This window comes from Meles meles, chromosome 13, assembly GCF_922984935.1.
Source record: "Meles meles chromosome 13, mMelMel3.1 paternal haplotype, whole genome shotgun sequence".
In the NCBI taxonomy this organism is placed as follows: Eukaryota; Metazoa; Chordata; class Mammalia; order Carnivora; family Mustelidae; genus Meles; species Meles meles.
This window is the reverse complement of record NC_060078.1, coordinates 86,610,802-86,636,218: the sequence shown is the minus strand read 5'-3', so window position 1 is coordinate 86,636,218 and position 25,417 is coordinate 86,610,802. Positions and strand designations below refer to the sequence as shown.

The following is a 25,417-nucleotide window of genomic DNA, read 5'->3' as shown; positions in this document are numbered from 1 at the left end:
ACGCCTCACGCACGCGCGTCCGGTTCCTCAGGTCTGGCCCTGCGCACGCGCGCCCCGCTCGTCAGCGCCTGTTCCGCGCACGCGCGCTGCGGTCCTTGGGCGAGGCTTCCACCCGCCCTGCGCACGCGTTGCACGCGCCGCACGCGCCCCGCGCGCCTCGCGTTCTCGCGCACGCCCAGGCCCCGCCCCGCGACCCATGGGCGGCGCCGCGGCTCCTCCGCCCTTTATCTGCGGGGCGTCCGCCGGCGCGCGTCAGTCGTCGGCTCGTCCGCCGAGCGCTCTCGCGTCCCCGGAGCCCGCGTCCCGGCGCCCCCCGAGCCGCCGCCATGTCGCAGAGCGGGACCCCCGGGCTGCAGGAGGAGAACTTGCAGGGTGAGGCCGCGGGGCCGGCGGGGGTCGGGGGTCGGGGTCGCGGGCCGGGGAAGGACGGGCTGCGGCGGCTGCGGGCGGGCCGGGCGGAGGCCCCGCGGGTCGTGCTTCAGCCCGTGCGCCGCCCGCGGGGTGTGGGCCGAGCCGGCGGGTCGGGCCGCGTCGGGCGGCCGTGGGAGGGACCGTGTGGCCGGCTCGGGCTCCGCCTCGCTGGACGTCCTGCCCGGCCGCCGGGGAGCGCGGACGCCGTCGCAGGCCTCGCGGGATCCTTCTGGCCCCGGCCGCGGCCGGCCTGCTGGGTCCGCAGACCCTCCCGCCCCGGGAGCTCTGGGAAGGGCTCGGCGGCGCACGGCCCTGCTAGGCCCGAGCGGAAGGTCCAGCGAGCGCGGGCGGCGTTCGTGTCCGAGCGAGAGTCTGCGGGGCAGGACCGGGCCGCGCCGCACGCACGTCCCTGGAGGGCGCAGCCGCTGCCGACCTGCGCCCCGTGTCTGCGCGCGGCCCCGGACCGGGCTAGAAAGTCTCCCCCGTAAGACCCGGACCAGCCCTTGCCCAGTTACCGGGCTGCGGCCCCCCAGCCGGGTTGGCCCCGCAGCCTGGGGCCGGTCTCCGGGGGTCCAGGCCTCCCGAGGGGCCCCGCCCCCCGCCCCGCCGGACCCCGGGTGCTGAGTCATGGCGAGGCCGAGCGTCTGCGCCGGAGGGTCGTGTCTGCTCTGCTGATTCTGTAGACGGGTCCCACACGGAGCCGGAGCTCAGCCTGCGGCGTCTCTGCGCCCCGTCTGGGGCCGACGTGCTGCGGGGCACTGGCTGGCCCGGCCGCGGGGGGTGGAGTCACTTGTCTCCGTCCCGTGGGGCCGCACAGCTGCCCAGAAATGTGAACCCAGGCCTGGTTCCTGGCCGAGGCGGTGCTCGTCGCCTGTCTGTCCTGCCGTTACGACCTCTTGTTTCTATTTGGAGCGCGGACTGGGCCAGCCCCGTGAGCCCGCCCGGAGGTGCCGGCAGAACTGTCCTCCTGCCCTCGATCATTGTGCTTGAAGCCCTTGTCCAGCAGGACCGGTCAGTGCCTGCCCCAGGCCCGGCGGGAGAGGAGCTCGCTGTGCCCATGGTGCCGGCCTCACGGGGTGGGGTTGCCTCACTGACTTCCCACGGGACCCCTGGACACGACGTTGAGCTGCTCGTGGGCACGTGGCATCAGGGAGGGGAAGCCCCCCGCCCCCCCCACCCGGCAGGCTCTGCATCCGGCGGCCCCACGGCTTGGGCAAGCAGCCCACGATGGGCACAGGTGTCTGAAGAGGAAAAGCTGATTTCTTTGGAAGGGAAATGGTATTGTGAGGTTGGACAGCGAGGGGGTTTCAGCCCCTAGATCCTCCTGGCCCATCCCCCAATCTCACAGATGGTCACCGTGACAGGCCCCGAGGCCGAGTGGAAAAGAGGGCAGGCAACCACAAGTAGAGGGAGGGTGGGGCTCCAGGGAAGGGCCGGTGGGGTGCTGGGAGCCGGAATGAGGACAGCCCAGACGCAGGGTGCTGGCGCCCGACCTGGGGAGGAAACGTGGGCTTATCCGAGTGCTCCAGCCCCTTTCCATTAGTTCACAGTTGACGGGTCTGGCAGGTCTCTGGTTCCTGTCTCACCTGAGAAGCTCTTCTCTGTTGCTGTTTGTTTTCTGAAGCACAGTTTCAGCACTGTAGAGAGTGGCCGTGTTTACACAGAGCTTTGAGAACCTGCCGTTTCCTAAAATAAAACGCACCTCCCAGGAGGAAGCCCGCTCTGCCCAGCCGTCTCCAGCATCCCTCCGTGAGGTCTGCATCCCACCGTCGTGAAGGCTACTGGGGTGCCTGCCGCTCCCCTCATCAGTGCTCTCCCACCTGGCTGCCCAGCGTCTCCATTACAACCTGAGCAAAACATTCGTGGGCTGGGGTTCTGCCTCCGCCTTCCAGACCAGCTTCCACAGTGCTGTGCCACGCAGGGGGGTGGCCTTCCTCGTGGGCTCCACTGTTGTGGCCGGAAACACTTGCCCTGGGTCGTGGAGCGGGCAGTGGGGCTAGGGGAGTCTGTCCTCTGTCACAGGAGAGGCAGGAGCTGCGTGGGGCGTCCCGTCTCTAGCTTGTGGGGAGATGGGACGTGGACACGCGGTGTGTGCGGGGGAGACGGCAGGGAGAGGTGCGTGGAGTTAGGAAGGCAGGCCTGCCTTGGGCTGGTAACACCACGGTCTGTTTTTTGATAAACCGAGTTACTCCATACGTTGTGATTCTGAGGTCATGAAGCTGCCTTAGTCCCCATGATTCTTGCTTAAAAAGGTGAGTGATCTTAACTCCTGGGTGACGTGGGTGGCGCGGTCGCCCGCCCCTGTCCCTGGCCCCGTGCTGTGCTTCCTGCCCGGTAGTTCAGGTTAATAATAAAACTCTCGTCCTGGTAAATCATTCTTGGAGTACAGCTTTTGGACTCTAAGGCATAGACAGTCCAGCATGGGATTTTTTTTGCTTTCTTGGGGTGCTTAGGGCTTTTGGGGACGTGATTGTAAAAAACAGGAGTTTGTCTCATTGGAGTCTTCAGTTGGCCCTTGTGGTGTAACAACAACAACAGAAAATACGTGTGTCTAATGGTGTTACGTGTGCATTATATACGTTTATTTTTTTACTTTTTTGAAGACTTTATTTGTAAGTAACGTCTGCGCCCAACACGTAGTGTGACCTCGCAGCCCCGGGACCAGGAGTTGCGCACTCCCGCTGAGCCGGTCGGCGTTCCAGTTGAATCTGCCGGAAAATGTTCGTCTGTGAACTTTCTCCCTGCTCTGTGGCACAGAGCCCCCCAAACCCTTGGAATTTGAGTGAGACTAGTGGCTTATTGATAAAGAGCCCCTTCCGTGAGGTGCTCCCTTGGAACGCTGTGGTAGTGCGGTGGCTCAGTGGGGCGGTGGCCGCCACACGGGGGTGGGATCAGAGGGTGGACACCCCCTCCAGGGATGGCAGGGGCTGGAGATGGGTTAGACGTCACACAGCAAGGTTCAGAGACGCTTGCACTAGACGAGCCGACGTGCGGGGAGCGTGGCCCCCCTTCCTCGTACCCAGCGTGGGGGTCTTTGCAGCGGGCTGTACCTGAGCTCTGTCCTTCCCGATAACTGGGTACAGGGAAGTAAAGTGGCTTCCTGAGTTCGTGAGTTGTTTAGGGAGCGACTGCACCTGGGCCGGGCGTCGTCGGAGCCCCTGAGCTTGGGGTCCGCAGCAGGTGCGTGAGGAGCCGGGACCAGCCCATGTCGGCTGCTCTCTGCCCGAGAATCTGTCTCCGGCCTGTGTGTGTGTGTGGAGGGGGGACTGACAGCCCCCGCGCCATCCCCACCCCGGGTCACGTCAGAAGTGATGTCACCCCTCAGGCTCGGCTGACATCATGAGCCGAGCATCTGCGTGGCGGGGAAGGAGCCTCGGAGGACGGAACTGTGCCGGGGCTGGTCTGCGAGGCCGCCGGGTGGCTCCGGGGCAGGACTCCCACTCTGGAGGTTTTTCATGACGCGTCAGGGTCCGGAGGCTCGGAGCTCCGTGGTCGCCGTGGTCGCGGGGGTGTGGAAGGGCCTGGAGTCACTGCAGCCCCGGGGGATGTGCTGGCTGCGGCCGGCCCTGCCTTCTCGTGCCTTAGGGACGTGCTCGTGTGGGCAGGGCCAGCGCGAGGCAGTTGAGACCTTGAAGAGACAAGTTCGCATTCACTGGAAAGCTTGTGTGATCTTTGTTAGCTAGCTGGCTGCCGGGGTCTTTGCTTTTTCTGATGCAGGTGACCTATTCAACTGCCAGGGGCAAGTTAGGACTCGGAAGAGCTGCCTGTTGGGCTCACTGGGCAGCTGGAGGCCTGCTGGTGCCTCGGCCCACAGGCGGAGTGGACTGGGCCGGGCTGGGCCAGCGCGCCACGTGTGGGGCTGGGCTGTCGTGGGTCACCGTGCTGGTACTGAAGGTACCTGCGAGCATGGCTCATTGCGTGTCTCTCGTCCCTGCATTTCTGTCTTCTGGGTCTGCCTTCCCCTGCCCGTGCTGCCCCGTCCTCCGTAGGCCACCAGAGTGGCCTCTAACCGATGGTGCTGGAGATACACAGACCTGTGACACAGAATAGAGAAACTAACCGTCTTGGGCTCAGACACGGACCCGCGCATGTGGCAACTTGAGTTCTGGCAGAGGAGGTAGCGGGGCGGGGGGCAGCGAGCGCAGTCCGGGCAGTGAGTGGTGCCGGGCAGCTGTTTGTCTGCAGGGAAGATCACCCGTTTGGGACCACGTGCACAGACGGAAGCTGGGCTCGTTAAACACCAGCCAGGTCTCCAGGCCTCAAGAGTAGGAAGAGATTGAAACTTTGAATTAAAAGCAAAGACTTACGTTGGAAAGAACGTGACATTAAACCTGAAAAGGCCACAGGGGATGTTATTGTGCATGTTTGGGTGGAGAAAGGCTTGTATCTTACGTTTGAACCACTAGTTTATTTCCTGTGCGGGGGGGGGGGATCTCAGGCAGACTCCTGCAGAGCACAGAGCCTGACGCAGGGCTTGACCTAAGGACCCCAAGATCATGACCTGAGCCCAGACCAGGAGTCAGACACTCGACCGACTGAGCCACCCAGGTGCCCGTGAGCAGCTAATTTGAAAAGATGCTGTCCAAGTGGCCAGTAAGTCTGGAGAAGACGGCCAGTTCCATTCGAAATCAAAGAAACGTCAAAGAAGCCGCACGAGACACTGTCCCAGAAGGGCCGAATGTAAAGACTGGTTTACTGGGAGGACCGCACTCGGTTCCGCTGCATCAGGGGCCAGGCCTGTCCTAGGACCGCTGAACGTGCACATGCTGCTGCTGGCCGCGGGCTGCCCGGGGTCTGGGTGGACGAACGTGAGAGAGTGGCTGCCACGAAACGAGCAGTACGGGGGCGCTGAGGTGGCCCAGTCGGCTAGGGGACGGACTCTTCTTGGTTTCAGCTCAGATCACGATCGGGTCCCTCCTGGCACGCACGCGCTCGCTCTCCGCGGTTATGGCAGCACTCGGGGTTGCTGCCGCGGACCTCACGGGTGGACGGTCTATGCTCGAGCCGTAGGTGCTCGTGAACCACCAGCGTGCGGGCTGCTCAGCCACGCGCACGCATCCGCCAGTGCTCGGTGGCCCCCACGTCCAGCCCCCCAGGCATTGCTGTCGGGTCCCAGCCCACCTCCCCGGCGGGGCCGAGCCTGCTGCTTGCCGTGCTTCCAGGACGGGTGTGTGGGGCTCGCACCCACCCATCTCCGGGCTGGGGCTGCTCCTGGGCTCCGCCAGCTGTCGGCTTCCCGAGACACGGGTTGCGGCTGCGCAGCCTGTCCTTGCCGCCCGGGACCGCGGTGCTGACGAGTCGGTCCCTCTGTGTGGCATGGTGTACTTGGGACAGTGCTGAGTCGGAGAGAAGTTACACGGAAGTGCAACCACTGGGGTGGCCACAGACCAGCCTTGCCGAAGACCGTGGCTCGTGTCGGGCGTGGGGGTGGGCCGGGGGTGGCAGGTTCTCGGTCCTGTTGGGTAGCGGCCGATCTGGTGCCGAGACGGCTCTCCGTACCGGCACAATCCGGAGAGCGGCCGCGCGGGATGTTTACCTGTGGTCCTTTCTAGTTCGACAAGGCAGACTTCCTTCCTGCAAAGATGTGGCTAACGGAGCACGTCGGGGATGGTTTGCCCTGGTCAGTCACGTTCGGGGGGAACCTGCCTTTGTTCTAGCGAAGTATGAGGGAAGTAGACACAGACCAGCAGTCCGGGGTTCGTGGGGCGTCAGGATCCGAGTGCAATGCTGCTGTGGAACTGAGCGGCGCAGAGATTGTACAAACCTTCGAAGCACTTTAATCTCTTAAGCTCTTGTCGAGCCCTTTCTCTTCTGAAAGTTGCGCGGAAAGAAAGCATCGTGGTCTGTTGGACTCCGCTGGCCCAGTGGGTTGCCAGGCATCTGCCCGGCGTCGGGGTGGCAGGAGACCGGCTGGGGCGCACCTACGGGAGGTGGGCGCCAGGCGTGTGTCTCGGTGTGTTTCAAGGAGTCAGGCTGCTGCGACGCTAGGACGGGGCTCCGCGGTGGGCAGTAGGTTCCACCGGGCCCTTCCGTGTCTCCGCCAGGCTCCTGGGTGGAACTGCACTTCAGCAACGGGAACGGGAGCGGCGTCCCGGCCTCTGTGTCTGTCTATAACGGCGACCTGGAAAAAATTCTGCTGGATGCCCAGCATGAGTCTGGACGGAGTAGCTCGAAGAGCTCCCACTGCGACAGGTGGGTGTGGGGGAGCCCGTCTGCGCCTGCGGGTTGACCGGCACGGGCTGCGGCCCAGAGTGGCCTCCCGAGCCCTGCCTGCATTGTGGGAGGCTTGCCCTGTGCTGGGAAGGATGGGGTCTGGCCTGTGGAGGGACCGCGGTAAAGCTGGGGGCCTGGGGGGGGGGGGGGGCGGCACGCACCCTGCGTCCCGGCATGTTCCGGCTCCGTCAGCTCGGTCACTGCGAGCCGCTGTGCGTTAGCACGGCCGAGTCGGAAAGCGAAGGTCGGGGGCCCTCGGGCTGTGCCGTGGAGCACAGACCCGGTGAGAAGGCCGCAGGAGGCCACACTGGGGGTCATGTTGTCCCCGGCTCCCTGCCGCCTGTCGAGCTCAGCCGGAGGGGACCGGTGACGGTGGGAGGGGAGACCTGGGGGCCGGGGCCAGCGCTTCCTCCTTTCAGAGGAGACAGGCCGGGCCTGTGGGGGGCTTGGCGTCTTGTAACAAACCGTGCCAACATTCGGTTTCTCTGTCCTCCTCCCTGCGCCCACTAGCCCGCCGCGCTCACAGACCCCGCAGGATACCGCCCGAGCTTCGGAACTCGACACACACAGCATCGGGGAGAAGAACAGCTCTCAGGTGGGCTGCGCCGGCAGTGGGGTGGGGCAGTGGGGCCGAGCAGAGACGGGTGTTCTCGGGGTGGCAGGGGGGCTCTTGCTTTTCTTAGAGCTGCGGTGGGGCATCCCCATGCTCGGCCTCCCGCTGAGCTGACCGGAGCAGGTGTCATGGGGCCTCTGCGGCCCTCAGCTGCCACCCGAGGACGCACGAGGAGCGCAGGCGGCTTCTCTTAGGCCTGGAGCCCGGCTGGACCCATGGGGCTAGGACCTCTGGGGGCCCCTCAGGGGTAGCACTCTGTTGTGGCCGGCAGTCGGGGTGGCCCTGCCGCGCTGAGCGGTTGTTCAGTGTCAGGAGCAGGCGGGCCAGTCAGTTCGTGTGAGGCCCCTGCGTGCACTGGGTGGATGCTTCTGGGTCTGACGTGCCGGGCGGGGCTGTGTCCTGCTGTCGGGGAGATGGGTCTCGGGGAACGCGGGCCCTGGCCCCCTAGGACTGCTACCCTGGCGTGCGGTGGGATGCGGGGGAAGCGTCCTCTGGGTGTTCTCAGTGGTGATCATGGAACAGTGGACTTTCTGTTTATTCCAAAATCGCTTAGGAAGCGGGGTCTTGTGATCAGTACCACCGAGGCCCTTGATCCCATGGGATCCCCCCCGCCAGGCCTCCCTCCCACCCAGGCTTTGTCCCTCCCGGTCCCCCAGGTGGTGGTCTCAGGGCCACTGGCTGGGTTTGCACCTGCATTCCAGAGTGTTTCAGGATTTCAGGCAGTGGGTTCAGAGTTTTTTAAAGCAAGAAACCGGAAAGTCTGTTAGTTAGTGTTTGGCCTTACGTATCTCAGGTGTAGCTTGAGATGACAGGGGTGTGAGTGAATGAAACTGCCCTTTCAAAGACCACGGTGCGCGGCCGTGTGTCGGCCCAGCCGCGTGGGCCTGCGGAGCACTTGGATTTTCTGCTCGGAAAACCTGCCCTGTGGTTGGCGTCGCTGTCCTGCGCCCTGCTTCCTCAGGAGACCACGTCTGGTGTCCCTGTGTCTGTCTGGAACAGAGGGACGCGCGGTGCGGGGCACAGCACGGCGGGGCCGGGCAGCGCTAAGCGCGGCGCGTGTTGGTTCTGTCGTAGTCGGAGGAAGATTACATGGAGAGAAGGAAGGAAGTCGAGAGCATCTTGAAGAAGAACTCCGACTGGATCTGGGACTGGTCAAGTCGGCCAGAAAACATCCCCCCCAAGTGAGTGTGTGCGGTGGCGCGGGGGCACGGGTCCTGGGCACGGGGCCGGCCGCTCACTGCGCGTCCCCCTCCCCAGGGAGCTGCTGTTCAAGCACCCGAAGCGCACGGCCGTGCTTAGCATGAGGAACACGAGCGTCATGAAGAAGGGGGGCATCTTCTCGGCGGAGTTCCTCAAGGTCTTCCTCCCGTCCCTGCTGCTTTCCCACCTGCTGGCCATCGGGCTGGGGTGAGTGAGGCCGCGCGGGGCCGCCTCCGCGTGGTCCTGGGTGCGGGGGATCTGGAAACCTGTGCTCTGGGTGCAGATCGTCAGTCCGCTTAGGTAAAGCGAGGCCCGGATCACGGCCCCAGGCCCGGGAAGGGCCCCAGCCCCCTCGCTCCTGGTGGGGGTGGCCCTGACGGAGCCCTGCGTGCATGTCTGCCCGCTGTCTACTTGACCGTCCCGTGTCAGTGCGGACACAGCCTCACTCGTTCGTTCCCGCACCGTGTGGACTTGTCCCTCACTGCAGGTGGCTGGGCTGGGGAGCCGCCCCACTTCCACAGCGCAGCCGTGCTCCGGCAGCAGGGACGTGAGCCCCGGTTGGCTCTGGTGTCTTCGTGCTGCGGGCTGGGCTCCCCTCCAGCCTCAGTCTTGGGGTGCGACGGTGTCTGTGCGTGTGGCTGGCTGGACAGACCGGACGGTCACTGTGAGCGTCTGATGGAGGCTGGCCTCCGGGGCCCCAGGGAAACGGGATGAGACAGCCCCCGAAGCACTGTCTCCCCATTTTCCCAGACCAGGGGATGGGGCGCAAGAGACCTGGGGTGTTTGAAGTCTTAGGGCAGGTGGGCACTTCCTGGTCTTGCAAGGTTCCGTCTTGCCTGCCAGCTCTGCGGGAAGTAAGCAAGCCCAGGGCTGCCTTCCCCGCGCTCCCTTCAGAGCCTCATACCCTGGTTCTGGGAACTGTGCCTGGGACGTGGCTTCCCAGTGGGCCAGAGGCTCCTGGACGTCCGCGTCCAACGTGAAGCCCTCCCTGGTCCTGGGCCAGACCGTGCCCCCTTCCCGTCCGGAGCTCTGGCTCTCAGCATGGCCCCGCCAGCTTCATCCTGGCCTATGTGTCTCAGAGCCGGGCTTGGGTTTCCTCTAGGGCTAGCAGGTTAGGCTCTGTGGGAGCAGGGCCTGGGGCACGTTCAGTCCCCGGCTTGGGCCTTCGTGTCAGGGTGGGTCCCCGCGGCCCGCTGCCGTCCTGCCCCTCTCTGCTCCTGCCAGGCTCGCGGCGCTTCTGGTCCTCGAAGTCCAGCCTCCCGTTCCTCTGAGGTGGCTCCCGGCAGGACCTGGGGGCTCTCTTCTGCCCACGGGCGCGGCAGGGGGTGACGCCCTGGGGGTGACTCCCCAGCAGCGTGTCACTGCGTGAACTTACAGACAGACCACGACGGCCTTTCTGTGGCCGGTTAGTGGCCGCCTCTGTATGGGGACTGAGCGCATCCGTGGGAGAGCGCAGCTGGCCGTCTTCTGAGGTGGATGTAGAAACGGGACACTGAGTCCTGATGCGCCCACCGGAGAAGAGACCCTTAAACGGAGAGACTCAACCCCAGGCTCTTAGAAGCAGGTCCAGGGTAGCCCGTCCCCGGCTGCAGGCACTCTAGGCCGCCCGCGTGCCCTGTCTCCGCCGTGAGAGCTGTGGCTGTGCGAGCTGCTGTCGCTTCTTCCTTGCAGGATCTACATCGGGAGGCGCCTGACCACTTCCACCAGCACCTTCTGATGAAGCTGGGAGCCGGCCTCTGTCCCGCAGCGGGGGGTCGGCGCCGCGAGCCGAAGAGCCGCCTGGGGCCGAGCGGAGCGCGTCTCTTGATCCGGCTGGCTGTTCTGTGAACCGTGTGCTCCTCGTCCGCCGCGACGAAAGACAAGACGGAAAAACCCCAACACGCTAAGCTGTACTCGAACCTACGGGATCAATTACTGTGCGTGTGCTGCCGAGGAGCGTCTCCTGTAGAAACCGGGTCGTGAGTTCTGTTCGGGTGTCATAAGTAGCAAAGTGTTAATAATTTCAACACACTAGATACGACGTGTAGTATTTTAACAAAAATTATCTGTATCCAGTTACTCAGTTAAAATACTTTATATTTGGAAAGAGTGAATGACGTTTATTAAAATAAGAATGAATGTTTATTAAAGTGACTGCGTACGGGGCTTGTCCCCAGTGGATCCTGTGGCCTTACACTCACACTGGTCTCGGAAGCACTGGCCGTGAGCCGGCAGGATGTCTCCGCTGACGACTCCGCCGACCGCCGCTGCCAGTGACGCCGCGGGGTCCGGGGGGCAGACGCCCGACTCCTGCTCTGCCTCCGGCACGAAGTTGCGGGCCCTGCGGCCGCCCCGGACGGTCATCGTCTGTCCCGGGCCCCTGCTCACGTCTTCCCTTTCTCAGCGCCTGGATTGCTGCCTCGAGTCCTCTTTGTGCTCGGTTTCTGTGCTCTAGAATCAGCTTCGTTCTAAGCAAACCTCTGTCTACAAGAGACTGGAAATAGGAAAAAATAAATCTCTGCCAAATCCTTCAGAGAGGACTGTGGTCACGTATGGTTGAAATGAAACGTTAAAGTAAAAAAAAAAATAAACGTCAGAAAGCTTTCTGATTAAACCAGGCGTCCGCCCTTGTCTGTTACCTGCCTGAGGCATGACCTCCGCAAGGCTGCCTCTGGGCCTGTGTCCCCGCGTGTATGTGCTCCCCGTTTCCATCCTCAGCTCGGTTGTGTTACGTAACACTTTTGTTGCTAAAATTTCTGCGTGGACGGCGGCTCACTGGGAGGAGAACTCCTGCAACTTCTCCAGAAAAGATGAAGCTCCCCGTCACGGGGGCATGCTCCGGCCCAGCCAGTTCTTGTGACTCAGCAGACGGATTTGCCTTCCGCTGCGAACCGGGGCTCATGCTTCCGCTGCTGGGGTCCGGAGCGCCCGCAGCCAGCAGGGCCGCGCGAGGCCCCCCGTTTTCAGGATTGGGCGCTACCCCGTGGCCTTCCTGAGGCATCGCCTGGGCGACTGGGGGCCCTCTGCAAGGCAATCTTCCGTCCTCGTCTCGGTGGCACTGAGCAGTGAGCAGAACTGGGTAGGTGGCCTCCAGGGCTATTGGGAAAGGGCTTTTCTGAGTGACATGGGGCCTTCTGGAGGCTCCTCCCACTCAGCGTGGAGGTGGACATTGGACTCTTGCTGTATTTGTGTGTGTCTCTTTCTCGCCTTTGGGTGGGGTGATAGCGCTGTAGGCCTTGGGGTCTTGCAGGTGGTCCTTCGTGCTTTCCACTGGATTCGCTGAGTAGCCAGCGCACATGCTCGGGTTGTGTTAAGGAATCCGGACACGGAGCTGCCCCTTCCGAGTGCAGCCTCTAGTCCAGACCTGCAGGCTCCGCGGGGCGCTGGGGGCACAGGTGCACACGGCTCTGCAGAGAGACCAGGCGCCTGGAAAGCGACCTATGACCCACTTGTAGGACTCCATCCGTGTCCAGTAAGACTCTCCGTGGCAGCGCGGTGTGTGTGCGCAGCTGGCCGGGTACACGTGCCACGGGGCTCCCGTGCTGGAGCCACAACACCCGGGGCGTCTGGGGTGCGCCGGTTCTCCCAGGAACGGGCACTGGAGGCGGAGGCCGCTAGGGCGCGGCCGCATGTGCCGGCTGGTTGTCTCCTGCCTTCCCTTCAGGGGACCGGCCTGCTCGGGTGGCGTGAGGCGGGGGCAGTGCTCTGGGCCAGCCGCGCTCCCAGGGACTCCGAGCGCCTCAGGGAGAGGCTGCCTGGGGAGGGTGGCCCAGCTCGGACATGGGCCTTCTGGCATCAGACGAGCTGCCAGGTGGATACTAACCACGGAGAAGAGAGGAGCTGAGCCCAAACTGCAGGCTGGTGAGCCAAAGTATTAGCAAAGATACAAATCAGCAAAAATGCGTATGGTGTGCTGTTTGTGCAAAACAGTGCGAAAGGAGCTGAACTCACTAGGGAAAAGGACGGACAGACCAGAAGTGCGGGAGGCCGGCTGCTGCCGGGCGTGGGGTGCTGGCAGGCAGGGCGTGGGACTGGAAGGAAGGCTCACGCCTTCCTGGGACTCAGAACCCCAGCGATGCTTCACAGCCAGAACATCCAAGGGGGACACCTGACTCTTAAAGGAGGCTACCCTGGTGGGGCGGGGGGAGGTGGACCTGCAGACGGTACAGGGTGGCCAGGAAGGGGCGGGCCAGAGCCGGTTGGGGATGCTAACGGGGCACCTGTCGCTGCTCTCGGTCCTGAGTCACAGCCGTCCACGCAGGCGTGCAGGCAAACACGTATCTAGCTTCGTCCGAAGGGCCTGATGCCAACCAGCAGCGGCGGGCTGGCTGTTTCCTGGGCCCGAGTCGGGAAAGGCTCAAAGCCAGCACGGAGAAAAGACAGACGCCAAAGTGGAGGGACCAGAAGTGGGACAGCCAAGGCACAAGCCCGAGCCCGGCGGGCGTGCCCGAGTCCACACCCGCAGCAGACAGGTGGGAGAAAGGCACGGTTGTCCCTCAGGATGGCAGCTACATGCAGAAGGGCCGACGGGAGGACTGACCAGCCGGAGAACAGCTGCCGAGTCCGTGGGGCCTGGCGCGAGTGGGTGAAGGTGTGAAGACGGGCAGGATGCCTCCCCCGGAAGAGTCATCACACGACGGGAACTCGCAGCTCGACCGTGAGGAAGCCTCGTGCGGCCGGAATGAACGCGCACACGGTCAGCACCGTCCAGAGGGGCGGCGGGAGCCCGGGGCCGGGCGGTCCGGACCCCTGTGCTGCCGCACAGTGTGACGCGGGCCGCCGGCTGGCTCTGCGGGTGGAGAGAGTTCAAGCCCCCACGGGGCACAGAGATGACGTTCACGTCTCGGGGCGCCTGGGGGCTCCGTCGGTGAAGCCTCCAGCTCTTGATTTCGGCTCAGGTCATGATGTCGTTCGTGCGATGGAGCCCCGCGTGGGGGGCTCTGCACTCGGTAGGGAGTCTGCTAGAGTCTCCCTCTCCCGCTGCCCCTGCCTGCACGCACGCCCTTTAAAGTATTTTTTTTTTTTTAAAGATTTTATTTATTAATTTTGACAGAGAGAGATCACAAGTAGGCAGAGAGGCAGGCAGAGAGAGTGAGAGGGAAGCAGGCTCACTTCAGTGCAGAGAGCCCGATGCGGGACTCGATCCCAGGACCCTGAGATCATGACCTGAGCTGAAGGCAGCGGCTTAAACCACTGAGCCACCCAGGCGCCCCTGATCAATCTTTAAATTAAGATAAAATCTTTAAAAAAACTGTTAAAAACACCCAACAATGAATTTAAGACCATGGGCAGTGACCTCCCTGACCCTGATCTTGGGGATGGATTTTTGGATTTGAGACAAATGCAAAAGCAAAAAAGCAGAAATAAACCACTGGACCAGAGCAAACGGAAACGCTGGTGCTCGCCCTGGGAGGCCGCCAGCACGCCGGAGCAGAAACCTGCTGAGTCGGACGGAATGTCTGCAAATTGTGTGTCTGGGAGGGAGCAGCCCCACGACCTCCTCTAACAAGTCGGTTGGATTAGAAATGGGCAGAAGACAGGAGCGGACGTGCGGACGGCCAACACACACGGGAGGCCGTGCTCGACATCGCTGCCTGACGCGCATCAACCACAGCGAGGGGTCGCCTCGCGCCGGTCACAATGGCTGAAATCAGAACAGCAGGTGCTGGCAAGGGAGGGAGCCCCCGGGGCTGCCGGCGGAGTGCGAGCTGCACACGGCAGAGGCTGCTCCGGCCGGTGAAGACGCTGCGCCGCGGCCCAGGCTCCTGCCCGAGCGCACGGAAGTGAGCAGAGCACTGCTTGGACGCTACACCCCACCCCGGTTCGTAGCCTTACGTCCAACAGCCCGAACTGGGAAACCACCCAAGTGTTCACCTTAAATGGATTAAGTGTGTGCTCCCTGTCTCGCCCGCAGAGAAATACTATGTAGCCACGAGAGAGCAGGACATCTAGCCATTTCCTTCATTTCCAACGTGGACGGACCTCGATGTTCAGCACTGCATGGTCTCACGTACGCGTGGAATCCTTTGTTTTTTCTTTCGTGATCTTAGAGAGGCAGAGAGAGCGCAGGAGCAGGGGGAGGGTCAGGGGGAGAAGCAGGCTCCCTGCTGAGCGGAGAGCCTGCCGTGGGGCTCCCTCCCGGGACCCTGAGATCATGACCTGAGTCGAAGTAGACGCTTCACCGATGGAGCCCCCCAGGCACCCCCCCAATGTGGAATCTAAAAAAGCAAACCAACCATCGAGCTCCCAGACACAGGAGTGGGCTGCTGGCCGCCAGTGCTGAGTCGGGCTGGCAGAAACGGGAGGAAGGAATGAAAAGGCACCGCTGGGGGCGCCTGGGTGGCTCAGTGGGTTAAGCCTCTGCCTTCGGCTCAGGTCATGATCTCGGGGTCCTGGGATCGAGTCCCGCATCGGGCTCTCTGCTCGGCAGGGATCCTGCTTCCTCCTCTCTCTCTCTCTCTGCCTGCCTGCCTCTCTATCTACTTGTGATCTCTGTCAAATAAATAAAAATCTAAAAAAAAAAAAAAAAAAGAAAAGGCACCGCTGTCCAGCTGCACACCGAAGCCCGGGTGTGGGGACTACACGTAGCAACAGCACCGGGAGCTGCGACGGGAGCAGATCTGAGAGGTTCTCGTCACAGGACACGGCGTTCTGGGAGCGTTGGGACGGATGCCGACCGGCGTCGCTGTGGTGCTCACTCCCCAATGTGAGCAGGTAGCGGTCATGTCCCCCTGGAACTGGTCTCGGTTCACTGTACCTCGACTAAAAAACAAAAGGAAATCACCATTTCTAACAAGAACCACTGACTCACACTGCATTAAAATACTTCGATTTCAGAGAACATACATTTCTCTGAAAGTTCGTTCTTGGAATAACAACGATCTCCTCCTCCTCATCCCCACGGAACACACATTGTCGAAGACGTCTCGAGAGCTGCAGAGACCCTGACGATGACGTCGGCGGCAGACGAGTGGACTGTCTCAGTAACTCTCAGGCGCACCCGACAGCCTGGGGAGGGTGAGAGGCTGCGAGGGAGCCCCACGCCGGGGGCAGGGCTCTCCCCACACCTGCAGCCCCTCTGCGCTCCAGCGGCCGCCCGCACGGCCACGGACCCCGGCCAGGAGCAGGCTGTCAGCGGCACCCTCTGGACCGTGCAGCCCGGAAGGAATCTCCCACAGAACGCGTGTGCAGACCCGCGTGGGTACGGGGCTCCGTCGGGGACTCACCGGGTGTGGGGTCATCAGACAAACTGCGGTGTCGCCGGCTCTCGCCATCCTCAACGGCACGAGAGTGAATGTGGGGCGTGTGCTCGGGGGAGGACCGCCACCTGAGGCAGGACAGGAAGGTCCGGCCAGGTGGTCCCACGCGGCGGCAGCCCAGCCTCCCAGCCAAGGGGGCAGCTGCCTGCCCTGGACCCCCGGTGCTGGGACCCCACCTGCACTCACGCTCTGGGGACAGGGACACGTTGCGGACGAGGTGCACATGGGGCCGGTGGACTCCAGGCCCAGCGGACCCCCCCTCCCCACACAGTCTTCTGCTCGTTGCTCCGGGGCCACAGCTCCACGGCGTGTACGCGTCCCGCATCCTGTACGCACCCGCCCCTCGCCAGCAACGGGGGGTGCAGTGTGGGGCCCAGAGGCCCAGAGTGCAGGCCAGAGCCCCCCACCGTGACCATGTGCCACCGGGTACCCACCTGGCCCCCCAGCACACTGGTGGGGGAAACCGCCAGCCTAGGGCCTGCGTGCAAGCACCCAGGGGAAGGGGTGCTCACCATCGGGATTAGCACCCAGACCGGCAACACCCCATGACTGCCTGTGACGGCCCTGTGTCAGGGGGAGGGCTGCCTTTTACCCACGCGTCGTCCTGACCCCTGACCGTGCAGACTCCTGGGGTGCTCCCTGCCCTGGGCACAAAGGAGCCCCTTTGCACCGAGGGTGGGACCCAAGGCAAGCAGGGTGGAGGCCGGCCAGGCAGGCGTGAGCGGACCACGCCATCGGGCCCGCCCAGTGAGCGAAGGAACTCAGGCTCAGCAGGCCAAGGCCTGAAGGCTGCCGTCTGGGGACCCCGGGTGCCGCCTTCTCTGCACCGGGAAGGCCAAGGACCGCGGGTCTCGGTTGGTTATCACACCAGCTCGCACAAGACTTTTCTGGACTTGCTGCACTCGGCGGCCAGAGCACCCGAACCAGGCCGTAACGGGAACGATGGTTCTGTCGCCACTTCACACCCCCGGCAGGGTCCTCGGGCAGACCCCACCTCAGACGGGGGCTCTGCACGAGGACCGACACCCTCCGGACGGGCAGGGGCCTGCTGCTCCTTCCCCTCCGGAGCCGAGGAGTCGCTGTCGCCCAGGCCGACCGGGTCAGGGCTCCCGCTCCTCGGGGCACAGGGCACGGGTCTGAGAGAGAAGTCCAAGTGCGGATTCGGACCTTCTTCCAACCCCCTTAAGCAAAGACCTGCAGACGGGGTCTCCTGAGCACGCCGTGGAGCAGCAGAGCCCCCGGCTCAGCCCGGCTGCCAGGGATGCCTGCGGGGGCCGCCTGGGGCGCGGGGCATGGCCTCCGGGCCGCTTAGATCCTCCGGGAACCGTGGCCTTTGCTGTCCTCCCACTGCAAGCGCCAGTGATCTGCGGACAGCCGACCACCAGGCTCCTGAATCTCACACTAGCTTACTGGAAGCTGATTTTTCTTTAAAACAAAGAAACGAAACAAAAAAAGCATGTCTAAATCCACACATAAATAAAGCGCTTTCACCCCGACGCAGGCCTCCAGCCTAGAGAACGTGAAGGCTTCGAGGAAAACAGCAGCACAGAATTCTGAGATGAAACCGTTCATACAACTCACTTTCAGCAACAGAGACGGTGCCTGTAACCGTGAACGAGAGAACGGGGAGTGCCGTGGCGGCCGCAGGGGCAGCGCTCCCCTCCGTGGGGGCCCCTCGGTGACGGGCAGCCCGAACACACAGCCGAATCCAGTTAAACGTTCACAACTCGTGATGCCTTTTCGGCAGCTGACGCAGATACGCCATCCCGCTAGCACTCTTCTGGAAGGACCAGGGTGCGCGAGACCTTGCAGGCTGCGCTCCACGCCTGGGCTCTGTCGGACTGTGCCAGCGACGGACACAGTGAGAGTTCTGTTTAGGTGAACTGTACTTGAAACTCTCCATTTCTAACTTAGCGTGTACTAAAGTGGCGTTCTGTGACCATGAACTCGTAGCGAACAGAACGCTCGTCACCAAGGTCTCTGTTCTTACAGGTAGTGTTAGTCATCAGGATACACCTTGAAGTATCGAGACCAGCGCGTGTGGCCAGGCGCTCCCGTCCCCTGGAGGACACTGCGACTAGGGCTGTGTGTGGAATCCCAGTAAGGTCCAGTCACTTGGCCCTGGTACATGTCTGTATTGTCTTGGGAAATGCTGATTTCTGGTATCAAAGATCCTGCTTTAAAAACCCACCCCCAAGGCAGTGATGGCGTCACATACGGGCTTGGAAAGCAGCGCGAAGTCCAGCGCGCACAGGATCCTGTCCGTTTGTAGAAAGAACGTCCCTCCCACAAGTCCACTTTGAAAAGGCTTAGAAACAAAGCACGTCTGCGTCCCCGCTGTGAACGGAGGCGCTGTGGGACCCAGACGTGTCCCCCCACGGCAGCAAGGGCGCCGCTCGCGGCTTTCCCTCCGGGGGCGGGGGCCAGGCTTCGCGCAGACCTTACCTGGCGCGTCACCTGCACCATTTCCACAGCAACCAAACAGACTTTGAGTTTGGGACGGACAGGCTCCGAGCCCAAGTGCCGCCATCCTGCCAGCGAGGGACAGTTTCACCCCTTGTTCCAAAGCGCGACTCTGCAGAATTTCATTACGTGCAACAAGAGCAAATAAAAGGCGATACTTCTCTTGGATTTAAAACCACTTTTTATAGTGTGTCGTTTTACTCAGTGGTCACACCGAGGCTGTGATGGCAGGTACAGGTGTGGGGGATAAAGCTGTGGGACGTGCTGGGGAACCACGCCCTCGACAGGGCCACCCGGGCTCGGAGGACGGCGGAGGGGCAGGGGCACGATGGCACGCACGTGTGAGGCCCGAGTGTGACGGGGGGAGCCGGGGGGGGGTAAGAGTTTCAGAAAAAGAGATGTTCCGTCAGACAACTTTCCTCTTGGGCGTTAACCTCTTGGTCTGCGAACCGGAAGGGCAGGCTCAGACTGAATAAATACATGGATTTTGAGTGACGGCCTTTACTGAGCACTGTGCACCGACCGCGCTGAGCGGGGCTCCACGGAGCAGCGGCCCGCGCCCGGCTTGCTGCAGGTGGGAGGCCGGCCCCTCCGGTCTGCGAAGGGGAGCGGGCAGCACCGCGTGCTCCTCACGGGGAGGACAGCGCCCCTCCTCTGAGAAGACGGCCGGGCTCAGTCCCCGCGCTGGCTTCCTTAGTTGACCTTGTCCTGGAAGAGGTACAGGTTGTTGGTGGCGGCCACGGCGATAATGTTCTCCGCCGGGTGCCAGGCCGTGTGCAGGATCTTCCTGTTGAAGTCCAGACTGTCCACACTGATCTCGTCCTTCTTTCTCTTACCGCCTGTACACACTTTCCGAGGCTTTAGGCTGGCTCGAGGCTTACTGTTCTCCCGGGAAGCTTCCAGCGTGACGTCCCTCCGCGTGTTCCGGTCAAACATCCTGAAGAAGTTGTTGTAGGACCCCGTCATGATGGCACTGCTCGAGACAAGAAGAGAGCAACGCCTGTCAAGGAGAAGCACGCAACAGCCCTGCCGTGCGCACGGCCCAGCGCCCTGGACGCCTGTGCGGGTCCCCTTCCTTCCCTCACCCCTCTTCTACCTGATAAGACCTTTCTAGGAAAAACGACACTAAAGATGGTCTGGAGAGACAGACATGCAGTGGGAACTTCCTGCTGAACGGTGTACGCACAATCACGTCAGCAAAAAAAATACAGAACAGAAAAGGAAGAAAGAATAGTCACACTTCTAATTACACTTTTTTGTTTTTTTAGTGATCTCCACACCCAACGTGGGGCTTGAACTCACACCCCGGAGATCAGGAGTTCCACGCTCTTCTGACGCAGCCAGTGAGGCGCCCCACATTAATGCATTTTTAAAAAAGGAAAAAAAAGAAAAAACAAACAACCCGACAGTCACCAGCACAGCAGCGGTGCACGCATTTTCAGGTCTTGCACGTCGGCGACTCTGCCAATGACTGCGGCTGCTCTGCGTTCGGTGGCCGCTAGTCAGACGTGCCCAGCACAACACACCGTGGCTTCAAGAACACTTGATTCATTTTTTTTTAAGATTTTTATTTATTTATTTGACAGACAGAGAAATCACAAGTAGGCAGAGAGAGAGGAGGAAGCAGGCTCCCTGCTGAGCAGAGAGCCCGATGTGGGGCTCGATCCCAGGACCCTGAGATCATGACCTGAGCCGAAGGCAGAGGCTTTAACCCACTGAGCCCCCCAGGTGCCCCACCTGATTCATTTTGATGTCGAAAAGTTATTTCACGGGAAGCAACAGGAACACAAAGAGGAGAAGTCCTAGACCTCAGTGTGGGTCTCGGACGCCGTGCTGCCCAGCATTTTCTTTCTCCAGCATTAATGCTAACGGCTTCCACCGTTTCTATAGTCGAAACATTTGTTACATGGGTAGAAACTTCTGGTCTTTTTCTACAAAACTGAGAGGAAAATGGCTGACAGCCCGTGTTGCCACGATTTGGCCCACGGCATTAGGACGAGCTGCACTGCAGACCCCGCAGCCTGCCGTCTCACTGAGGCACGGCCAGCAGCTGACCCTGACCGCGGGCGAACCCCCCGGGGTCTGACTAAACCGCATGCAGGAAACAGGCTCAACCCTGAGACCACTCGGCTCGAGCCCCGGAGCGCCCAGCCGGGGACGCTTGCCAGCTCAGCCTCGGGCCGGACGCCAGCAGGGAAGGCTGAGCAGGGCGCACACGGGGAGCTGCTGTCCGCACTCGGGAAGCCCCACTTCCTGGGAACACAGACGGCGGGAGGCTCCCTCAGGGCCCGCTGTCTTGCGCCTGGCAGAACCCACAGCAGACCGACCACGGCAGACCCCGGACCCCGGCTGCTCTGACCGCCGTGCCTGCCTGGGAGCTGGGAAGGCGGCGTCCCCGCCGCACTGGTCCAGTGACCCGAACCACACAGACGACCTCCCGAGCAACTGGCCAGGTGTCAGCCGTTCGCTGGTGCGAAGCGCACTCAGGAGCGAGTGGTATGTCCGTTTTTGCTGCTGGACAATCTGAGCCCAGCCAGGTGGTGCCAGGGACAGCACAGCCCCGGGCAGAGCGCAGGTCCCCCTCGTGCCATGTCACCCCTCTGCAGGGCTGCTGGCCAGAAGGCAGGGGAGGGCTCGCAGGGGCGGAAGGACAGGCAGATAGATGTACTGGAAAGCTCTCCGACGTTCCCGGGGATGGCTGACTTAACGGAATGTTTCAGTATTTCCGCTGTACCAAGAGGCATGAAGAAAAATACACTGACTGTCCACCTACCCGCAGGCGGCCGCCGCCTGGTCCAGAAAGACCGGTCCCCGACCCGGGGCCCTAGCAGGCCAGTCAGTCCTCAGAGCAGGACAGGATCATTCCGGGACATGTTTATGTGTCAAACAGTTACACATTCTTAAAAAAACGCATCCATCTCGTGCATTCTACAAGACACAGAAGCATCGAGTCGTCGTCTTCCAACAGCGCGCGTTCTCTGGTCTTCATCCGTGTGAGACCATCTACGGTCCTCCCTGTCGTAGGTTAGGAGAAGACCACTGGACACGGGGCACTGGGGCTCCTTCAGACGTTCGCTAGTTCCTGTCTCTGAACAGCTTTTCCTGCCGCTGTGCGCACGAGGCTGCTGACCCACGTGGCCACTGCCAGTCTCTGGAGGACCACGGTCATCAGCCTTCACCCCCCAGCCTGCCTCACATCGCTGTCGTCGTGCGAGCTCGGGGACGGCATCCCAGTCACTCTGACCGGCTGACCCCTAACGAAAACGAGCATTCTTACCCATTTTCTTCCCATTTCTACTACCTCCCATTCCTGAGCTGTCACTTCCCTACCGACCGGGAATCCTCGGCGCAGTCTGGACGCTCTCTCCCGAGCAGTGCAGTTCTCTGCGCGAGCGGGTTTCGTCTTCGCCGCCGCACCCAGCATGTGTCGTCTGCCCGGTCAACGCGGCTGACGCTCCAATACCGGCTCCGCTGGGATCTGGGATCGCCCTGCGCGCGGCGCTCTCCCACGGCTCTGGCCCCGTCTGTACGACACTCAGCTTGTTCCCTCCGGCTGGGGGAGAGCTGTCACCTGCCCCACAACACGGACGACTGAGACAAATGACTCGTTCAGAGTCCACGTTCCTCAGCTTTGCTCACAGGGCTGGGGCCAGCGGCGGCTGCTTTCAAAGGTGGCGTCCCTTCCGGTGGGCGCACCCCGTCTGTCTCGTGAGCTCCCCATCAGGGTGAACCGCTCTCCACATGAAAGCAACTTATCGCACACACGTTCTGAGCGATCGCTGTCTCGACACACAGCCCGGGCTGAAGCAGCTTTGTCCGCGCGTGCTGGAGCGAGGACGAGGGCTGCGTCACGCTGTCCACCTGCTACGCGGAGCAGCCGCTCTCAGCGGACCGTCTGGTCTCCAAAGTAGTGTGTCAGACTTTCCACGGCTGTTTTCAAGGTCTCCCTGCTTCTGGTACCTGTGGTTTCGTTCTGACACGTGGGGGTTTCTGTGCTTCCCCAATCCATGTGCTCACTCTCCCGTCAGCTCCAGAACATTCCTGATCTGGCTGTGTCACAGGTACTCCTGGGCACACATTCGCAATCTGCCCGGTCCCCCCCCCCCCCGACCCCCTGTGCTCCAGGTGCTCCTGACCTTCCACGGGTCCCACCGGCCATAGTCCACGAGGCGCGTGGGCACCTCTGCTGCTCTTCAGTGCACAAACCCAGGGTCTCTCTTGCTGCTCTGGTTTTCCTACCCAGCCCACAGCCACTTTCAACCACTGCGCGTTCGTTTCTAGAAGTCCTGTTTGCTTCCTTTACAAATCTCCTCCGCCATTTTTAGGGCTCTTAGGGTTCCTTCCAGTGACCTGAGAACGTTTCCAGCGTTGGTCTCTCACGCCCTGCAACTTACGCTCCAGTACCGGACCCCTCAGAGGGGAAGCTCTGTTGCTGCTTCTGACTTGTTCACAGCAGCTCCGTGGGTACTTCTTACCTGTACGCTCGCGTCTAATGGGTTTTCATCGGGGGAAATCTCGAGTCCGGGGGCGCCAGGCGAGGCACACCGCCAGGTCTTCAGTGGGTCTGCCGACAGCGCGACGCCAGACTGCTCTCTCCCAGGCCGGGCGCCAGGGCCCCGCAGCATGCAAGCGCAGGCGTGCGGCCTCTCCCTGCCAGGGCTGAGCGTGTGCCGGCTGCAACCCCAGCCCCACTGCTTGTGTGGCCCCGCCCAGGGCTCTGGTGTCGCCACCGGGGCCTTGGGAAACGGATGCCTGCATGAGGTGTGCACTGCTTGCCGGGGCGGGTGGAGCCCGGCGCCCTGCCTCTGCCTCAGGAGGCCCCAGTCAGCCGTGGCGCCCACGGAACACGGAGAGGTGGCAGTCGTGGGACCTGAAGTGGTTGCTCTTCCGGAAGCCCAGAGCCCTGCCCGCTCTGTAGGGCTTGACTCCTCAGTTAACTTTTCCACGTCGCGCAGCCGGTATGGATACAAATGCCCCATCCCGGGAGGGAGGGCCGGCTGGCGGTTCCACACCTCCAGGGACTTCCGTGCTTCTCCCCGCCCCGCCAGGGGCTCAGACACACTCCCCAGGACTCCCATCTGGACGAAGACGGATGATGCTGTTTCCATAACCCTTGAGGGCCTTTCTGCCAGTGCGCACCGCATGGACCCAAGGCTTCTTGAAGCGCACCAGCCGCCCGCTGTGAACACCTAGCCAGCAGGGTCCTGGGATCAGATGCCCCCAGGCCAGCCTGGCACCCCAGGTTCCTGAACCTTCTGCTTCCCCTCTCCACCTGGCCGTTGCGCACTCTCCCTCGCTGACGTGTGCGCTCCATGACCCACGTGCAGAGCTCTGGGGCGGCTTGGCCAGCAGCACAGGCCTCTGCCGCTCCCATCACTGGGAGGCCCTACCCGAGGCAGCATTCTAGTAGGGACGGCGAGTCTCCTTCCGGCACCGGAAACGCACCGTGCTGTCTGAGATCGGACACAGCCTCAGCAGCACTGCCGTTACCGCCCTCCTCGAAGGACGTGCACGACAGAAACGAGACACCAGGGCCACTGCCTCTCAAGGCCACTGGGACTTCACGCCAGCCACCCCACCAGTGAACTTGGAGGGCATTTCCCGTCTTCCCTCCAGAAGAAAAGGCAAACTCGAACGTGGCCATTCCCCACGCTCAGTGCTAAGTCCTTCCTTCTCACTCATCTTGGAAATACAAAAAAAATTATTTTGAAATATTTAGTATTTTAAAAACAGTCAAAAGGAACTGTAATACCACGTGCACTGAGCAAGGACGGGGTCGTGAGCGAGGGGGCTGCTGTTCAGATGCCCTCGTCTCTGCCTTGAACCTGCCGCTCAGCAGGCAGGCGGCCCCGACGGCACAGCCCGGCAACCCCCCCAGGCCGCTTCTCCAGGCCGCGCCCCACCTGTCTGAACCGCTCCAGCAGCACTCGAACTTGTCAAAGATGCAGTCGTTTTCGTACAGAGAACAAAGCTTGCTTCGCAGATACTCGTGCACCTTAAAGAAAGCGCAGGAAAGTTAGAAAGCGCGGTGCGCGGGCGGGGCGCCTCCCTGCGGGCGGCCTCACCTGGTGGGTCTCCACGGGCCGGCTCTCCATGTTGAGGTCCCACACCTTCACCGACAGGTAGTCCCGAGTCATCATGTACCGACCGCTGTGGCTGAATCTGACGTCGGAGATGGAGGAGATTATTTCTGAGAAGAAGGACCTACTGCTGGGGTCTTCAGGCTCTTCAAAAACTGAAAAACACAAAGTTTTCAGCTTCTGTTTAAAAACCAGAGAACGCGGGAGCGCCTGCGTGGCAGAGCTGGTTGAGTGGTTTCAGCCCAGGGTCGTGGGACCGAGCCCCACGTGGGGCGCTGCACTCAGCTTAGTCTGCTTGGGATTCTCTCCCCGCCTTCCCCTGCCCCTGCCTCTGCTCACTCACTCTCTAAAATAAACAAAAAACAAAACCAACCCCCCCACAAAACAACAAACCCAGAGAACAAACCCCGTTTCAAGTCCCTAGGCCCTCCCTGGGGAGTCCGGGGCGCTGCAGACCGCACAGCACTCACGCCTCGCGTCTTTCTGGTATGTTTTCTGGCCTTCAACGTCCGAGCTTAAGAGACTTAGATGACACGTCCTAGTGCCAGTTACTGCCAAGGGACAGCATCAGAAACACAGGCCCTCGGCTCTGGCCTGGAAAAGCCCCTCAGGACACTCTGACGGGCCTTTGGGTCAAGAACCCTGTGCTGGGGCGCCTGGGTGGCTCAGTGGGTTAAAGCCTCTGCCTTCAGCTCAGGTCATGATCCCAGGGTCCTAGGATCGAGCCCCGCAACGGGTTCTCTGCTCAGCAGGGAGCCTGCTTCCTCCTCTCTCTCTCTCTGCCTGCCTCTCTGCCTACTTGTGATCTCTGTCAAGTAAGTAAATAAAATCTTAAAAAAAATCATGTAATTCAAAAAAAAAAAGAACCCTATGCTGACCATGGCACCAGCGTGTCCAAGCAGCCCAGGCCCTAGCGAGTCACGTGCAGACCTGTACCGTCCACACCATGGGAAGACGAAACCAGCGTCACCTGGGAACACCGGGTCCGGACAGTAACCTCCAGAATGGGTCCCAGACACCAAAGCCCGTCAGGAAAGGCATCTGTCTCTGCTGTTCAGGAGTCAAGCTCCGCATAACAAAACCGAATTACTACTTTCAGAAAGACGCCAGGTGCCTCCTTAGCAGACCCTCCTTCCTCCCACAGGTTTTGCTTTCTCAGAAGAAACTCAACGGCCCTCCTCCTGCGCTGTGGTCGGGAG

The 25,417-nt window shown here is 61.9% G+C and overlaps 3 protein-coding genes across 5 annotated transcripts in view; 1 reads left to right on the top strand and 2 right to left on the bottom strand.

Moving 5' to 3' along the window:
* Positions 1-194: 194 nt before the first annotated feature.
* BNIP3 (BCL2 interacting protein 3) lies at positions 195-11,030 on the top strand. The gene is made up of 6 exons (XM_046027915.1): positions 195-372; positions 6,456-6,603; positions 7,135-7,219; positions 8,312-8,418; positions 8,495-8,644; positions 10,109-11,030. The coding sequence occupies exons 1-6, from the start codon at positions 327-329 to the stop codon at positions 10,152-10,154; spliced, it is 582 nt and encodes a 193-aa protein (XP_045883871.1). The 5' UTR covers positions 195-326; the 3' UTR covers positions 10,155-11,030.
* A 3,804-nt stretch (positions 11,031-14,834) lies between these two features.
* LOC123955656 lies at positions 14,835-18,187 on the bottom strand. Its single transcript, XM_046027914.1, has 3 exons — positions 15,643-18,187; positions 15,263-15,360; positions 14,835-15,178 (listed from the first exon to the last, which is right to left on the bottom strand). Exons 1-3 carry the CDS (start codon positions 15,998-16,000, stop codon positions 14,912-14,914), a joined length of 723 nt encoding a protein of 240 aa, XP_045883870.1. The 5' UTR covers positions 16,001-18,187; the 3' UTR covers positions 14,835-14,911.
* Positions 18,188-18,301: 114 nt separating this feature from the next.
* Positions 18,302-25,417, bottom strand: part of PPP2R2D (protein phosphatase 2 regulatory subunit Bdelta) — a 41,064-nt gene continuing 33,948 nt past the window's right edge. For all 3 annotated transcript variants that reach the window (XM_046027911.1, XM_046027913.1, XM_046027912.1), the window contains 3 exons: positions 24,204-24,373; positions 24,042-24,133; positions 18,302-19,111 (listed from right to left, as the gene is read on the bottom strand). In XM_046027911.1, the coding sequence (XP_045883867.1) occupies positions 18,832-19,111; positions 24,042-24,133; positions 24,204-24,373 (542 nt within the window). In that variant the 3' untranslated portion in view covers positions 18,302-18,831. The remainder of the gene's footprint in view (positions 19,112-24,041; positions 24,134-24,203; positions 24,374-25,417) is intronic.

Bases quoted from the DNA above. Each gene is read 5' to 3' on its own strand.
- LOC123955656 (XM_046027914.1), bottom strand. From the start codon at position 16,000: ATGCGGGACGCGTACACGCCGTGGAGCTGTGGCCCCGGAGCAACGAGC. The intron at 15,361-15,642 runs GTGAGTCCCCGA...CGTCATCGTCAG, and splicing joins GTCTGATGACCCCACACCCG to GGTCTCTGCAGCTCTCGAGA. The intron at 15,179-15,262 runs GTATGTTCTCTG...TTTGTTTTTTAG, and splicing joins GAACGAACTTTCAGAGAAAT to TCGAGGTACAGTGAACCGAG.
- BNIP3 (XM_046027915.1), top strand. From the start codon at position 327: ATGTCGCAGAGCGGGACCCCCGGGCTGCAGGAGGAGAACTTGCAGG. The intron at 373-6,455 runs GTGAGGCCGCGG...TGTCTCCGCCAG, and splicing joins GCAGGAGGAGAACTTGCAGG to GCTCCTGGGTGGAACTGCAC. The intron at 8,419-8,494 runs GTGAGTGTGTGC...CCCCCTCCCCAG, and splicing joins CCAGAAAACATCCCCCCCAA to GGAGCTGCTGTTCAAGCACC.